This window comes from Amblyomma americanum, chromosome 2 (genome assembly GCF_052857255.1).
Source record: "Amblyomma americanum isolate KBUSLIRL-KWMA chromosome 2, ASM5285725v1, whole genome shotgun sequence".
Lineage (NCBI taxonomy): Eukaryota > Metazoa > Arthropoda > Arachnida > Ixodida > Ixodidae > Amblyomma > Amblyomma americanum.
Window position 1 is genome coordinate 83,846,057 of NC_135498.1, and position 16,407 is coordinate 83,862,463.

At 45.5% G+C, this 16,407-nt stretch overlaps 1 protein-coding gene across 1 annotated transcript; it reads right to left on the minus strand.

Annotated features, from left to right (window-relative positions):
* Window positions 1-8,635: 8,635 nt before the first annotated feature.
* LOC144118745 (uncharacterized) lies at window positions 8,636-15,874 on the minus strand. Its single transcript, XM_077651588.1, has 3 exons — window positions 15,109-15,874; window positions 12,679-12,858; window positions 8,636-9,016 (listed from the first exon to the last, which is right to left on the minus strand). The coding sequence occupies exons 1-3, from the start codon at window positions 15,856-15,858 to the stop codon at window positions 8,711-8,713; spliced, it is 1,236 nt and encodes a 411-aa protein (XP_077507714.1). The 5' UTR covers window positions 15,859-15,874; the 3' UTR covers window positions 8,636-8,710.
* Between the last annotated feature and the right edge of the window lie 533 nt (window positions 15,875-16,407).

The following is a 16,407-nucleotide window of genomic DNA, read 5'->3' on the forward strand; positions in this document are numbered from 1 at the left end:
AAATCTAGTGGGATAAGAGCCGCGGTACAATTTCTAATGCTTCGTTTCGTTTTCTCGTCACTTGGTTCGAATGCAAATAGTGATGAAAATAAAGGAGTTAGTGACGCAAACAACGAGTAAGTGGCTCGGTTGGTCTGGACGGTCTGGTCAACCTACCACCACCGTAACCAGATCAGCAGTAAAACTTGAGGCCACGCTCTCTCAGTTCGCCCCACTGAGACCAAACGGTTTGTTTATCGATAGGAGAGAAGTGCTGAAAAAGTCAGTCAGGGATGTCAATCACGTCGTATCATTCCATCAGACGTCCGCGTCAGCTTCCCAGTATAGAATCAGCTGTGACCCAAAGCGGATTACCAAATCAACAAGAACGAAATAAAACGCCTGAAAGGTACGGTCCCTGTCAAAGGCGGCCCACAACAACAAGCAACTGTTCATGTCATTAAAGCAGAAAGGTAACCTCGTTTATTGCTACCAACCTTACCATATGGGGTGCACAAGGTCAAGATATACATTTAGTTCACGCTTTGGTCATAGTTCGTTTTAGGTAACGGAGATTAGAGACTTCCACTCCACTGAGCAGAAAAGGTCCTCCTCGCAATTAGGCTATGACAAATTTCAACAAGAACAATAAGCAGTGGTCTAGCGCCAAGGAAAGTTGTACATTTGACAAAGGCCATACATTCAGGGAAGTAATTGGTTGGTTGGTTGGTTTGTGTTGGTTTGGTTTGGTTTGGTTTGGTTTGGTTTGGTTTGGTTTGGGTTGGGTTGGGTTGGGTTGGGTTGGGTTGGGTTGGGTTGGGTTGGGTTGGGTTGGGTTGGGTTGGGTTGGGTTGGGTTGGGTTGGGTTGGGTTGGGTTGGGTTGGGTTGGGTTGGGTTGGGTTGGGTTGGGTTGGGTTGGGTTGGGTTGGGTTGGGTTGGGTTGGGTTGGGTTGGGTTGGGTTGGGTTGGGTTGGGTTGGGTTGGGTTGGGTTGGGTTGGGTTGGGTTGGGTTGGTTGGTTGGTTGGTTGGTTGGTTGGTTGGTTGGTTGGTTGGTTGGTTGGTTGGTTGGTTGGTTGGTTGGTTGGTTGGTTGGTTGGTTGGTTGGTTGGTCAGTCTCAACGAAAGAGGGCATATACCCACAACGGAGGAGTGGCCAAGACACAGGCGCCTAATTGCTGGAGAACAGGAGCGTTTTGATGGTAAAAGGAGTAGTAATTGTATAGAGCCTGAGAGAATTGAAGACACAAAGACAGGGATCCTGTTAACGTAGAGATCGAAGACTGGACAACGACTTAATGTACATAATCGTATACAACGCCTGTTATCATTCAATCGCACTGCCTGAGAGCAGGAAAAGAAAAAAAGAACTCAGAATGGAAGTCGCTGCATTTCTTGTTGGAAATTTTGCCCAGCGCAGCGCACACTCCTGTCGCTTCGTCCAAGCAAAGAAGCGCCAATGGAAAGAACAACTGCTGAGGACACATGTAGACCCAACTGATGAAACGCAATTTGTAATAGGCGCATCCTCAAAGAAGAGAAGCGGTGCCAAACTGTGAACTGTTGTCTCAGGTTCGGTACAAATAGGGCACAATGGAGAAAGCGCCAGGCCAGATTTGAAAAGACAAATTAACAGAGGAACCCGGCAACGCAAGCGCGCGAAAAAAACTTGTAGTGTGCGCAAGCGCCAGTCTTTGCTACTCCAAGGATGCTGAAGATACTGATATTCGGGAGATGTAAGGTACTTACCGAAGCCCAAAGGCACTGCTGTCGTCTTCTTCTATCGTTCCGAACCGTCGTCCTCCTTGTTGTTGTTGTTGACCTCACACAATGGCACATACCCACAAGGGGGATTGGCCATAACCAGGCGGTGACTATTTAAATGACCAGTTGCATGGACAAGCATGGGATGACCTACCAAAATTTGGATCGCACAGTTTCCGTAGCCGAGGTGGTTGCAGGAGGTTAGGGGGGTCATACAAACTAAAATTTAGGCAAAGAAAGGGTAGGGATTACTATAAGTGGTTGCAAAAACCGAAATACATAAGCTGATTATGGGATGGGCAGGACGAAAGCTCATGATGGTAGACGTTTTGATTCTAGGAGATAATTTTGAACGACAGAGCAAACATTCCCATTGGTATGGCCAAGCATAGAAGCGCCAAGAGATAGAACAACCGCAGAAGACAGGCGCAAACTGAGATTCTGTATTGGAACTTCTAATAGTCGCCTCCTAATCGATGAGTAGCGACAGCAAAAAAGAATAAAGTGCTCTATTGTTTCCGGCTCCGCACAATACGGACACAAGGGGGGATCGCCAGACCAGGCCTGTAGAGGTAAAAATTTAGTTGCGGCACCCGGCAACGAAGCCTCGAGAAGGAAACTTCAAGATTGCGCGATCGCCAGACTGAGCTTCTCCAAGGGAACAGTAGGTGCTGGAAGTCGTCCAAGGAAGTAAGCGCTCATGCGCCCAATTCGTTCATTACAGTGTACCATCGAAAGCGCGCCGTGATGTAAGCAGTTGTTTGAAGCGGGTCAACAATCGGTCCACTCAGGGCTGCCTTCGCTAAAGCATCAGCTGATTCATTTAATAGAAGACCCCTGTGGCCAGGAACCCAAAGAAATCGAATTGATGTGATGTGTGGAGGGATCAGGAATTTTAGTATCCGAAAGAGCTGCGATTCAGTGGACGCCGAGAGGGATGTGCATAAAGATAACGAGTCCGTAATTATTATTACTGCTGATATTGAAATTGGTACCTTGCGCAGAGCGAGAACCACTGCTAGAAACTCACCCAGATAGATAGGAGTGAAATCTTGGAGACGGAGAGAAAAAGACCAGTCAAGGGACTGGGAGTAAATACCTACACCTGCCTTTTCTGCACACACCGAGCCTTCAGTCGCAATTGCAACATGTGAGCTGAAGGTCGACAAATAACCCTGCAACATACCATTTAACCATGAGAAAGGCAGTAATTTTGCATTACATGGATATATGTCATCGTAGATGATAGACACAGTTGCAGGGATGGACCGCACCGGAACAATTTCAGGTATTCGCACGTTGAGTGGGCCCAGCAAAGATTCAACGAAACAGATTTGGGGAGTTTGAAGGCGAGACCATCCGACACCCAAGAACTCCGCTCGCTGCCCTAGGAAGATCAACTCGGATGCATGCTGCTCCGAGTCGCAAAACTTTAAAAACGTTTGTACTGTCAAAAGGCGAAACCTTGCAGTAAAAGACGGCACCCGCGCTTCCAGATACAAAACATTGTTTGCCACGTATTTAGGGAGACCCAAACACAGGCGCAGAGCTTCTCGCTCTAAGAGCAGAAGTGGGCGCAGTTTGTATGCAGCTGCTCCAGAAAACAAAACGCAACCGAATTCCAAGATTGGCCGGATATTCATTTTGTAAATCAGCAGAAGAGCATGTTTTCGCATACCGCAGCGAGGGCTACTCATCCTTCGCAGAAGGCCTACCGCCCGAATCCCTTTCGCAGCAACCTGATCTCTATGTGACCGCCAAGAGAAAGAGGAGTCATAAGTTACCCCGAGATACTTTAGGGAACATACCTGAGGAATGACATGATGACGATAAGACAAAGAAATGTGTACCTGTTGAGTAACCGGAAAAGGTAACAAAGCGCCCTTGTTCACATTAAGACTTAAGTGTAATTCAGATAACCATCGGTCAAGGGAATTTAAATATGACTGTAAAACCATATACACAGAATGTAAATCACTCGCAGCAGCAAAGAAAGCTATATCGTCTGCATACACGTACGTAGTCCCGTCAGGGGAAGTCGGAATCGAACTGAGTAAGAGGTTGAATAGAACAGGGAAGAGAACTGCACCTTAAGGCACACCTCTAGATTGATGAAATTTCCTTGTAAAAACTCCGCGTTGACAACAATAAAATTCTCTGTCAGCCAGGAAAGCTGACACCCATTCCACAAAATAACTTGGCAAGCCCAGAGCCCGTAGTCTGTACATCAGAGGCCCATGTTCGACACTGTCATATGCTTTCGAGATGTCTAGAGTTACCAGCGTAGCATACGGTCGACGCCGGCGCGCTAGTCGGACACGGCTTTCGAGATCAGTATGCGCACACCATATAGAGCAACCAGGCTTGAAACCAATCTGACAGGGGTTAAGTAGTCCCTTTTCAGTAATAACGGGCATGATTCGTCCATACAGCACGCGTTCAACCAATTTCACCAGATTCGATGTCAATGAAATTGATCGAATGTTGTCTAAGACCAACCCTTCGCCTGGCTTTTTAACCACCGGGATAATTTTGGAAACACGCCATACATCCGGGATCCACGGGGTTCTAATAGAGCAATTTACCAGCTCCAATATAGCATTGGGGGATTCGTCGAACAGTATTTTAATCATCGCAGAGGTGACACGGTGAGGGCCAGGAGCTGCAGAAGGTAACCGATTTATCACCTGGGTGAGCTCAGAAACCGAGACGTTAAGGAAATCATCATAGTGATTCCCAAGCAGTTGTGGGCGAAGCGCAGCCGAAAAACGGTGCTCCAAGCCTTTGCCAATTTCTTCTAATGACCTGGCACATTAGAGGGAATGTTGTGAGGCGGTGGCAGCCTGTTCCTTGACCTCAGAAAGCAAAACAAGGCTTTTCTGTTATTAGATTTTGATAGATAGTCATAATTCTCTTCATCATATTTTTCTTTTGCCCTAGCGACTGTGCGCTTGAAGGTAGCTGCAAGAAACTTATAATCGATCCAATTCCGGGGACATTGATTATGGATAAGTTTCTTCCAGGCTGCCTTGCGCCGCCTATAATCCTTTGAACATTCTGCATTCCACGAAGGGCTCAGAGAAGTGCCTATGCTATCGCACACTGTAAACTCTGATTGCCTCCGTACCCGATCTAAAATAGAGCATAAGCCTAACACCCTGCTCTCCTGAGACCAATTCGGCAAAGAGTGTAGTTCTGAACTGAGTGAACTTTTGAACTTGTTGTAATCGACTAGGGTGCAACTGAATCCGCCGATAGAAGTCATCGGACACACAATGTCAAAAGTGAGTGGGAAATGGTCGCTGTTTGTTGCAGAGTCAACCGGAGTCCAGGAGGAAACTGCTACCCCTGGGGTTCAAAACGTTAAATCCAATGCTGATCGGGAGTGCCCACGGAGAATTGTCGGAAAACCCGAGTATTGACAGTTTAGGTTATTCACAAAAGCCCAATACCATAAACGCAAACCGCACTGGTCTGTTCGATAACCCCATGTCAAGTGATGCGAATTGAAATCCCCAACAAGCAACACATGTGATCTGCTGACAGAGAGTAAGGAATCTAATGGCCGTGTGTCATGAACCCCAGATGGAAAATATACATTTGCGACAGTAATGGGATGGAAACCTGGAACTGAAAGATCCACTGCCTGAATTTCGCAATGAGCGTCCACACGCTGAGACACCAATCGTGCCTTGTGACAGAATCTGGATGAAACCAGCAGAAGCAAACCGCCCCCCCCCCTCCCTTGATGGGCGGTCCATTCTAAAAATTCGATAATGTTCCATTTGAAATGAAAACTCTTTCGACAACCAGGTTTCTTGAAGCGCAATGACATGAGGAGAAAATCGATTTGAAAGAGTTACTAAATCAGTGAAGGCTGATTGAATGGAACGGCAGTTCCACTGCAGCACTCTCAGAGACCCTATTCTGCCGAGAGATCTGCAGCAGCAACTGCCTTTTCCAAAATGCTGTGGTGACCAGTTTTTCCTGAATTAATCTTTTTTGTTTTGGATTGAGGGGAGCTAGACGGACCAGCAACGGCCAAAGGAGACCGGCTACGTTTCTGAGCTTGAGCATCGAGCTCCATCAGCTCAACACACCCATCAATTGCTCCGGTCGTGACTTCAGGTACGAGTTGGAGGCGTGCGCTCTTTTTGCGGCTGCATTGAAACAAGGGAAGGTGTCTCCGCACTGAGTTCAGAAGGTCCTCCTTCATTTCTACACAACGCTTCGATTTCTTTTACTGAAACATTCATGTGTATTGAAATGTGATTTCTATGAGCGAAAAAAGAATACACCTATTTTTTATACCATGCAAATATGGCGGAAAACGACAGATGGCTTGTCAATTCTTCCATTCTTTATTACTGCGCCTAAACATTCCAAGGGTTTCATGACCACCAGATTGCTGCAGTGTTGACGCGGTCCTCTACTGCAGTAGAAGCACTCATGTCGCACCAAGTGCTTATGAGTGTGAAAAGATAGTGAGCATGTCGCCTCTCCTCTCAGGGGTTTCCTGCGTGTTGCACTTTTATGACGACATCCATTTTACGGTGCATTTCATGAGCCAAACTAGGCGCCAGACTTGGCGCGACGCGAAAGCAGATCATGTGATCTATAAAGTGTGCGAACCCAGAACCTTCGCGGGGCTATAGAGCTCAGAGGAAGAAGTGCTTGCACCACGCGACGTCTGCTGTTCTAGCGGTATTGCTGACTAACAGTTCCTCCCCTGCCACCGTATTCTACGCAGTGTAAGTGTCGACTCCGCAGAGAAGCTCTTGCCGTGCCCGAGAGCAATGAAAAAAAGTGTAGCAAAATGAAACTTACTTTCTCTATGTACTTGGTACAGCGTAGCCAACATATCTTCATTGCAGCCGCTCTGTGCTTTACTGTAGCTGCTCTAGGTTAAGCAAGCAAAACGGCAAAACACAGCAGCGCTAATTAGATTATTTTACATCTGGGGCTAAGGTAAACATTGTTTCCGTCCACCTCCGCGTTTTTCTCCCCACTTTCACCTCCGTTATAGATTCCCCTATCGGCAGAAAGGTGTAGGAGAAAAAGGTTTTGCTTAAATTGAGGACCACGCAGTGAGCTATGAAAACGAAAGTGATAGGTGCAACGTCAAAAGACAGGAAGAGGGCAGAGTGTGTCACGCAACAAACGCGATATAATGACATCCTAGTCGAAATAAAGAGGAAGAATAGGGCGTGGGCAGGGTATTTAATGCAGAGGCAAGCTAACCCAAGCTCCTTAAGAGTAACGGAATGTATTTAAAGAACAGGCGAGTGCAGCAGGCGCAGGCAGAAAGTTAGGTAGGAGGATGAGATTAAGAAGTTTGCGGGGATAGGGTGGCCGCGGCTGGCCCTGGACAGAGTTATTTGGAGAGATATAGGGGAGGTCTTTGTCCTGCAGTGGGCGTAGTCAGGCTACTGATAACGCTGGTCTCTTTCCCACCGGCGAGAGAAGGAGCACGGATGGTACAGGAACCTAAACACCCCAAGTATCCAGCGACTACTTACTTGTGAGACTGGATTTTTGAAGCTAACAAAACATCAAAAATTGCTTCCTTAATGGCACTATGAGCTGAAGATTTATGATCGGTATGGCTAAAGTGCACAGAGACAACAGCGTGGAGGATAAAACAAATGGCACCAAGAATATCCTACTTAAAATGGCCACGAGCAAACCGATCTGCTCATCACAAGTGATACGGATAATTTTACAACTGGGAGCTTGTTAGAGCAAGATAACACAGCTACCCTAATAGGGCAGCAGAACATAACTACAAAGGGAGAAGCCGTAACAGGTGGCTTTATGCTGTCGGTGTCGGATACGAGATTACCACATTTGCTATTACTGAGAAGGCACGGCTGGAGCAGAATGGTGGTAATTTGATTCCAAGAGGTCGTTCCTTCAATTAAATTTACTCTGGCGGCAAAAGTGGCTGCGGTATTTTCGTTGCAATTTCCGAGCAATGTTCTAGAAGGACTGCTGGGTATGGTAGCCAAAGTATTTCCTTCTTCAGACAAAACCATAAAATAGAAACCACCTCAATCTTCAGGCATGTCCTCTTTGAACACTCTCTACCATGCGCAGTACTATCAGGCTAGGCACTCTGTCATTCATGCGCCATGAGTACACTACTGTACAGCACAGAACACCATAGCATGAAAGTCTTTCCGCAAGGTCTATGAAAAGGCACCGAAAGCTACTTTCGCGTCTATTACCAATGAGATCGAAATCTCGGCGCGAATGTGCACGACACTACAGTAGTTTACGCTATTACACCAGTCAACATTGGCACGCTTGCTCGATTTCTTCATGCACTCATATTACTAAAAAAGAATAAAAAATGCCGTCTGTTATGTGTTATAGCTTTCCGGCTTACAACAAAGTTTTTTGTCACGAATATTCATCTTTTACAAACGCTCTACATATCTTCGCAAATAAATGAAGAGAGTACAATTTTTTAAAGTGTTTCCAGGACAGATGATTCTTTGTTTTCCGCAATGAAAAACCGAGCGGTTCTACTTTGCATATTTTATTGCCTATTTCGGAGGCACAACATCCTCTAAAGGCAGACGATAATACAGAACCTTTGATCATGATGTTTATACATCTTGTAGGAATTGAACAGTATATTTGTTCCACTTTCCGTGCCATTAATTCCTGTGCAGCATAGTAGTAATCTAGTAAATACACGTTTAGTTAAACCATTTATCGAGCGCCGCATTTCAGGTACAACTAAATCATGCGCTTATTACAGTTTTGAATAAGCGTCACGTCTGAAATAAAATACTGGTGCACTTATTACGTTCTGTTAGCATAAAACCTGCGGCGGCTCTTTCATCCATTTTATTTTCTTTTCTGAGGAACCATGCGCCATTGCCGGTGCCTCCTATCAAAATCTTGCACTGAATAATACTAAAGCTTAGATATAACACTTTAATCGTGCGAACACGGTGTTTTCAGGTGGTGCCTCTTGAAGAGGAATTCTCTTGCCAGTCAAGGACAACTGAAGCTGTCGACTGCTCCATAGTCTGAACCCCAGCAGGATCGACGGCCACACGCGGGGGTCCCACACCAGAAGTCGGGGACGGCTCTGCCTTGCTTGACTTGGCGCCTTCTGCTCCACCGAGTTTCTGTACAGTGTGGTTTCGGATAATGACGAGGCCGGTCATCACTGCAGCGACGATTATTATTGACACGATGAGTCCCGTTAGCTCCCACGTGGTGTGATGCGACATCCCCAGGAAATTCCGCCTTGTCCTCTGCTGCACAAAAATAATCACCCGTAGTTGTTGCTATTGGGTAAGGACCGCTAATGAGACGTCGGAAAAGACGTCTTGACAACGTGAAAAAGCCGAGAGCGCAAATTTTTTTCCACTCCGAAGAGTAATACTAAATGCACTGCCGTAGACGAAAAGCTGGCGATGATAATATGCTACTTCTATGGGACACTGGATAATAACGTGAACAATAAAACGAGAAACCTATTTAATTTCCGCGCATTCTTTTTGTATGTAATTGAAGCGATAATTACGCCTTGTTTCAAAACTAGATAACTTATCTTATATTCAAAAAATGCACTGAGATTCGAGTTTTAGAGCTGCTGCCCCTGAATAATAACCCAGCCATATGATAATTTTAACAGGCCTCGAATCGTAACCCACAGGAAGATTTTATTTTCACATCGTTCTCGTGAAATTTTCATAGGCTACAGAACACTGCACTGATTTGCTGAGGAGGTATGCTGTGACCCCCCTGAAAGCGAGATGTAGAACACATGGTCTGCATTGAAGTGAATGGTTTCAATCACTATGCCGCGTTCTCATCTACTAAGAGAGTTTTCCGGTATCCGGTAGTGCCGTCATACCGCCTGCCTCTGCTGCGGACTCAGTAATGATAGCTGAGAGATATTTGTTCATTGCTTGAGCGCCAAGTTTGTCCTCCGATGGTGGAGCAGAAAATCTTTTCGGCGGGGAGATCGTCATTTCTTCTACTTTACCATTTTACGCAAACACGTCAAAGGACTTCCGCCTCACTAGCTTCATCGGTTCCCTCTTCAAGTCTAGGCTAATTCCTTACAGTATTATCCTGTGGTTCCAACAACGCAATTTTCCGAGGACCTCCACATCCTGCACATTGCCAGGCTGAGAGCATATTTTGAAGTCGATTTCATTTTTAGTCTCACCATTGGGGCTCTTCCAGGTCCACTTTCTGTTCTCTTGTTTTCTTAAGAAGGTATTGATGATACGTAAATTCTTTATCATTTCGAAGTTTACTAATAACTCCGCGCTGCTAATGCGTGCGCCTATGCCATAGTCCCGTAATGCCTGGTCTCCAGCTTCCTTCTCGTCTCCCTTGGCAGTGAAATTGTCCAAAGACACACTGTACAGTGATTTCACTTTGCTCATTGTCGATTCCACGTGTTCTAAGAAGATTTATACGATCTGTTCATCACGGCTCGATGTAGGCGTTTAGGCCATTACCGCCCGCAGTCTGTACTTTTTTTAATCTTGAGCAGAATAACTCCCACTGACCGTTAATTGTATAGAAGTCCTCTATGTTGGCCGTATTATCTTTATTCATGAAAAACCCCAACCCCATTTTTGTCCATCCGCTAACCACCAATAACATAGCACGTGCCACCTATTAACACTGTATGCGCCTTATCAGTGCTTCCTATCTCACTAAGCCCTAGTACATCCAACTTATTACCCGCTAGTTGCTCGAACCGTATTGCGTGACTAGCCTCAACGGATAAGCTTCTTGCGTTAAATGTTGCCAGAGTCAGTTCACAATGGCAGCCTGTCAGTAGCCAGAGATTCTTTGTAGCCGCCTCTGCGTAACAGGTATGGCCGCCGCGCACTCAGCTGCTCAGCAGCTGCTGGGAACTTAGGGCCGAGGGTCTAATTTGCGCGTTCGTATAGGAGGCTGTGGCCAGTGCTTTAACAGTACCGCCAAATCCTGTTCTTGTGACAGAGTGTGCTGTCTGTTCTGGCCACCGAGATAGCGCAGCACTCCAGGACTTCTAATGCAATTCCTGTAACATTCGCGGTGCTGGTCGCAGTCTCCGTTGTAATCTGCAGATAAGATTGCCCCGCTTGCCACGATATATTCATTTCTTTTGCCACTCCCTGATTGGCTGCTTAGCGCTCAAAAAGCGCGTCGCTGAAAGAATAAAGGTCATTGTCTTCCTGGCGCTGCGTGGGTCGTCTGTTCCTTGGGCCGGTCGTCCTGCCGCCATCGGCGTCTAGCCGTCGGATACGTAACATTCCATAGTCTTGTGAATAGCTGTTTTTTTTTTTAAATTTTCGATGAGAATACCGCACGAGCTGGATTTGAACCGCGGCCCTGTTGCACTCGACGCGAATGTTCCACTTCTAACTCATCGCTGCATTCATTAGCTGCATAGCTGGTAATGAACCGCAGTTTATAATTGCTGAAGTGAGCAAGAAAACACAATGATAATGAACATAGGCATTTACCGCCGCAGCTATTATCGCAATCAATTCATATAACTGGTGTAGGGGATTATTGCAGTCCCACTACAACGTTTGCTATCTCCAGAGAAAAAAAAATAATTTGGTTGCAAGGTTGATTCTAATGTTGTACCAATGATCTGCAACCAAGAGTCCTCGTGGCCTCCAAATGTATCGTCTTCGTAACTCGTAGATTTCTAGATCGCATGACGCACAACAGGTCGCCTGTGGCCAAACCACACCACCATGATCTTCCGCAATGAGCCTTCAATGTGCCAGGCTATAATATACAGTGGTTTAAACTTTATTGCATTGCGCGAATAGTACTGAAACTTGTAATGTCCTTATTTGCCGATTTCTGCGTAACGTTTAGGCGCTGCATGACTCACATTGTTCCGTAATACGCTTTCCTGCTCCCTCAGCTTGCGACAAACAAGTCGTATACAGAACTTGATTACATCGCTGCCCCCTGAATGCACAGCTGCACGAGAAACTGGTGGAGGGTGTGCAAGATCTTCGTTGCAAACTTTCTGGCCAGGTCTCCCCAAGAGGCCGTTCTACTAGAGCATGAGATTCAAAAATCTCTTCTTTCTTGCTTTCTGAGCAACCCTCGCAATTTATTGCACCGTGCTTAGAATAGAGTGCAGACTGCTATAATAACGCTTTGAATATTTTAGTGAAACCTTTTGCGTTTTGGGCGAGTGAAGGCTATATTCAGAACACTTCCCAGCGATTGACATCACACGTTTCTCACACGGTATAATCTTTCAAAAGTTCGTTACATAAAAATTGAATGCAGGTTGTATGTTAAAATTCTGCATATTTCAGGTAACATCATGAGAGCGGTAAAAGCGAGCTGATTTTCGCAGTTGCAGGCGGAGAGCTGCAGCTAAACCCTACGGATCTAAAAGCACCGTCATTTTTTCATATTCGCAGTAAATATGGTTGCTTCAATGAAGCGAAGACAGTCGTTCTCTAATCTCAAGTAATCACGGAGACCTTAACATTTCTGAAATCATCATCAAATTTTCGATCATGAACAGAGTTGGGTGGTACAATATTCTATCTTCAACTGTAAATTTAATAACAATGGACGTTCCTTTTGCTTCTACACCAATTACAACAGAACCACACAACGAAAAACCATCAAAATTTGCTAGAGAAAAATTGAGTAGATTTGTTTTTCTTTTTTAATAGTTTGCATACCTGTGAGGTATACCTGTGTAAGGTATATCTGTGTATACCTGTGGCGCTTCGCTTACATCTCACTTCAAAATGGCGCTTGACTAAATCCACGGTCAACTGGCAGTTCCACAGAATATCTGTGCCTATACTCGTTCTCATATGTCTCGAAATACTTGCCAGGCTAAATGGCAGCTTTCATGTAGACCCGAGACTTTCAGCTGTTAAAACGTACATAAATTTTGGCGCCTGTTGGTGGCGCCAAATACCTTCTTAGACTTGGTGGGCGATGTCGGTGGAGACGCACTGCCCATAGGTCGTGTGTGGTGTGGGGATGGCACTACCGGTGTCGCTGCACCGGAGCTCAATGGAGACGATGAACGAAAATCCAAGCGTGCGGCATGGGAGTCGAAAGGTGAAGCCCGAAAGAGATGCCCGTGGTCCGGCATCTGCAGACAAGAAGGCGGGGCGGTGTTTGCTGAACAAAGCAGCATGATTACACCAAATGCATAAACTACGAAGCCATTTTGTGTATCTCTTCCTTAGTATCACAGCCGAACAAAAATAACAGCGTTTTATATTATGACTCCGACGAGATCAAACATGCTTTGGTCCGCAAGGGTGTGAGCAGTCCGCGACATGTTTAGCTCCAAGAGGTCGTGTTTTCAGAAACGCGACCACATAAAGCTTTGCCACCTTTGTGAGATGCGCCCTGGTTAAACATTACCAAGAATTCTGGACAGCTCCCAGTCAGGGCCCTTCAGCCTACCAGCCAATCAAGTTCTGTCCTTTAGCTACACCGTCATTTTATCCCTTTCTTTTGTAACGAATGATTTTAACACGCAATTTTTCGCCAGGTTTATTCCACCAGGAGGATTTCATTGGACAATCTTTTTTCAGGATAAACGGCACTGTATTAACTGGCGAATGGAAATGTGGCCAGTGTTTTCCATGAATTGCTATCTATATCGGGCAGTGGCCGCTCACGAACACGTGTGCTGATTTTAGGCCCATGCGAACGAAGCACTTCCGTCAATCTGAATAGGCACCGCGAATGGTTGTAAAGGTACGGCGAATACTGGAATGATGGACAGCGGCGGAAAAATAGGCGAAGAGGTGAAAATATTTGAGCTTTCATGAAACAAAATGTGCCCGATCGCATTATCATGTTTATTCAGAACCACTTTTTCGACTGGCTGCTCGTAAGTGTTCGCTGAAATCAGATATCAAAAGTATTTTGCTTGAAATTAAGAAGTTCCTCTATAACACGCAATCATAGTTTATAACGAAATATTTGTGCCTTTGTTCTCTTTCATAACTATTCTTGCACAATGTGTGTCCTTCACTTTTGCGCTGAAGCTGAATGTAAGGTCTATGCGCATTTCTCGCACTAAACTACCTGAATTTTGTACAGAGACTTCTTTATTGAAATTTGCATCACACCAGTGCTTATTATCCCCTTTACACTACATCCTCTGAGTATGCTCAGCAGCGTAGTGTAACAGGCGGCACCCATTTAACTCTAAATGTGATGATGTATGTGCCGTTATATAAAGCCCACAAATGAAAGTCCTCAAATGGTATGATCCCCAGATCAGAAGTGTTACATGTCTGATTATTTTAGATTTTAATATATGAATCACCATGACCCATGACTTCCTTTTTGTAATTTTACTGTCCATTTGAAAGGAGACTTTATGTTCTCTTGTCGTTTCCCTAGATCAGAATGTCGCAGTCATATAGGCATCCTCGAAACTCCTTCAGTTCTCGTATCATTTAGCAGCTTTTCATAGGCTAAGTAGTCTAGGTGGCCTGAAATTTGGACTGCAAATCCAGTTTGATGGTTCGTCATACCGAAAAATTGTAGACAAGCGCATTTTTTTCAATGGGAAGTATTTTTTGAACGCAATTTTCTCAGATTGTAAGATTGCATCTTATCAATCAATATATTTGCAGATCACTACAAGATACTTACACTTTTCTGCCTTTTATTGTCAAAAACACAACGTATTGGCTTTTCATGGCAGTCTTTACTCGGTGCGAGCGCAGGACAAAATTTAAAACCAAGATTTTCCTATGCGCCTGAAGCATAGAGTGTTGTTATCCATACGCGTGCACAGGTCTGTCCGCAAGGGGGTTCAAACGTCATTATAACCACCTTTCATGTCCTCTGAGTAGCAGAGATTAATTTGGTACAGAAGTTGCACCGTCTTCCAATTGTCTATTAGTGGGGCATTGCGTAGCGCAAGCTTATGTTTCCATGCATATGTTCACAATAGTTTACAATAGTTCACAATGATTTACAGATAAGGAGGACGTCGAAAAAAAGATTGACTTGTTATCGGTCAAGCTTAAACTTCTTTCAGTACCAATCGCAGGAATCCAACATAAAAATGCTGCCTGTGAATTTTTTTCTCCAACCCTACTGAAAATTTATCCCTGCTTTTCCAACGAATAAGCATAGAAGAGAAATTATTATGGCTTAGCCTAGCCTAAATTGTATTCTTGTAAGAGGCAGATACGTTTTTTTTTTCAAGGAGACTCCTTTTTGGCAATTGTACAAACTAACGATGCATCGATGGAGTACAGTACAGATGAAAAGGCTCCTAATGACCACCTCCGATTCACAGCTATTTTTATAGTACCGCATTAAAAAATTCGTCCGATAAACATGAAATGCCCGCAGTAAGTCGACTTACATGTTTCTTTAGGCTCTTGCGAGCAGGGCTAGAACGTTGGCTTTGACGTTCTCGATGAAGGAAAAGCGTTGCTGGCGATGGACTTCCGGCATCCTTCCCAACGGTTTGCCTACTTGGTTTTCGCAAAACAGTGTTCTGAAAACCGCTGCCGGGCCTGCTTTCCGGCCGTATATCCTCTGGTCGCAACATGCGCCCTGACGTCGGTGAAACTGTAACCACCTCTGTCGGCACGCTTCCCGCTTCACGTGGAGACAGTTTTGTAACCGGCTTAATAACAGGGGGTCGAGCAACTGAACTGCCCACTGGTTTCGCTGGGACGCTCCGGGTACTTACACCCAGTGGTTCAATGTAGGCGTCAACAGTGCGTGTAACCCCGATATCAGCAGGAGCGGGTGAAGAACTTGGGGAGGTTACGCGCTGGGACGTCAAGCAACCCTCTGGGGCACTAACTATGCGGTCACTCTGAGGCTGCTCCCTTCTTTCTCGAGGATGGTGCCGACTCCAGCGGCGACTGGATGAATGGGCATCGGGCTGGTCTATCGAATGAATAGTCGCTGGAAAAGCTAAATCGATCGCACAGTTGACATTCTTGCGCCCTGTAGACAGTTGTCGCTGGAAAGTGTCCAAGCTGGCATCATGTACGCTCCTGCCACAACTCTGTTGGCAGGCAGGCGGCTTGTTTCGGGCAGCGGGCTCCCCGCTGAACATCTCGGGTGGCAGATATCGACATCTTGGTAGGGTGGTTTCCATCTGCTTCGAGGGTGCAGAGTTGAGGAATGGTTGTGATGGATACGTTCCAGCGGCAGTTAATTTGCGTGCCATACCTACGAGTGCACTGATCGATTTTCACGCGGCAGCTTCCGCGGCATGGTACTCTCGCCTCTTACAGATCATGTGTCCGAAAGGCATCACCATTTGGACAACTTATATGGACCAACTTGATGACCACTCTTTAGTAATAACAGTTTTCAGACCAAGATCACTGTTGCTAGAAAAAAGCGACTACCGATGATAATTCTTCGTCTTCTTCTTGTGGGCGCAAGTGCGAAATAGGAGCTACTCGGAAAAAGGTGAAGCATTAATTTTTCAAAGCTGAGACCACCTTCGATGGCAACTTGATGCAAAAATCTGTAGTCTGAGCTAAAAAATTACTGTTGCTGCACTGACTCCCCATTGATCGCGTAAGCAGCACGATTATACATTTCTAGATTTTTTAACCCATTCTGCCGCATGATGTTTCTCGGCAAAACCGTAACATTTTATGGCGTCTGCTGCGAGCTTTTTTTTTACAGGAATATT

What these genes read in the sequence shown, in the direction of transcription:
- LOC144118745 (XM_077651588.1), bottom strand. Translation starts at nt 15,858, where the DNA reads ATGGAAACCACCCTACCAAGATGTCGATATCTGCCACCCGAGATGTTC. An exon ending in GCAAGAGCCTAAAGAAACAT is followed by an intron (nt 12,859 to 15,108) that starts GTAAGTCGACTT and finishes TCTTGTCTGCAG; the next exon opens with ATGCCGGACCACGGGCATCT. An exon ending in CGCCCACCAAGTCTAAGAAG is followed by an intron (nt 9,017 to 12,678) that starts GTATTTGGCGCC and finishes ATTTTTGTGCAG; the next exon opens with CAGAGGACAAGGCGGAATTT.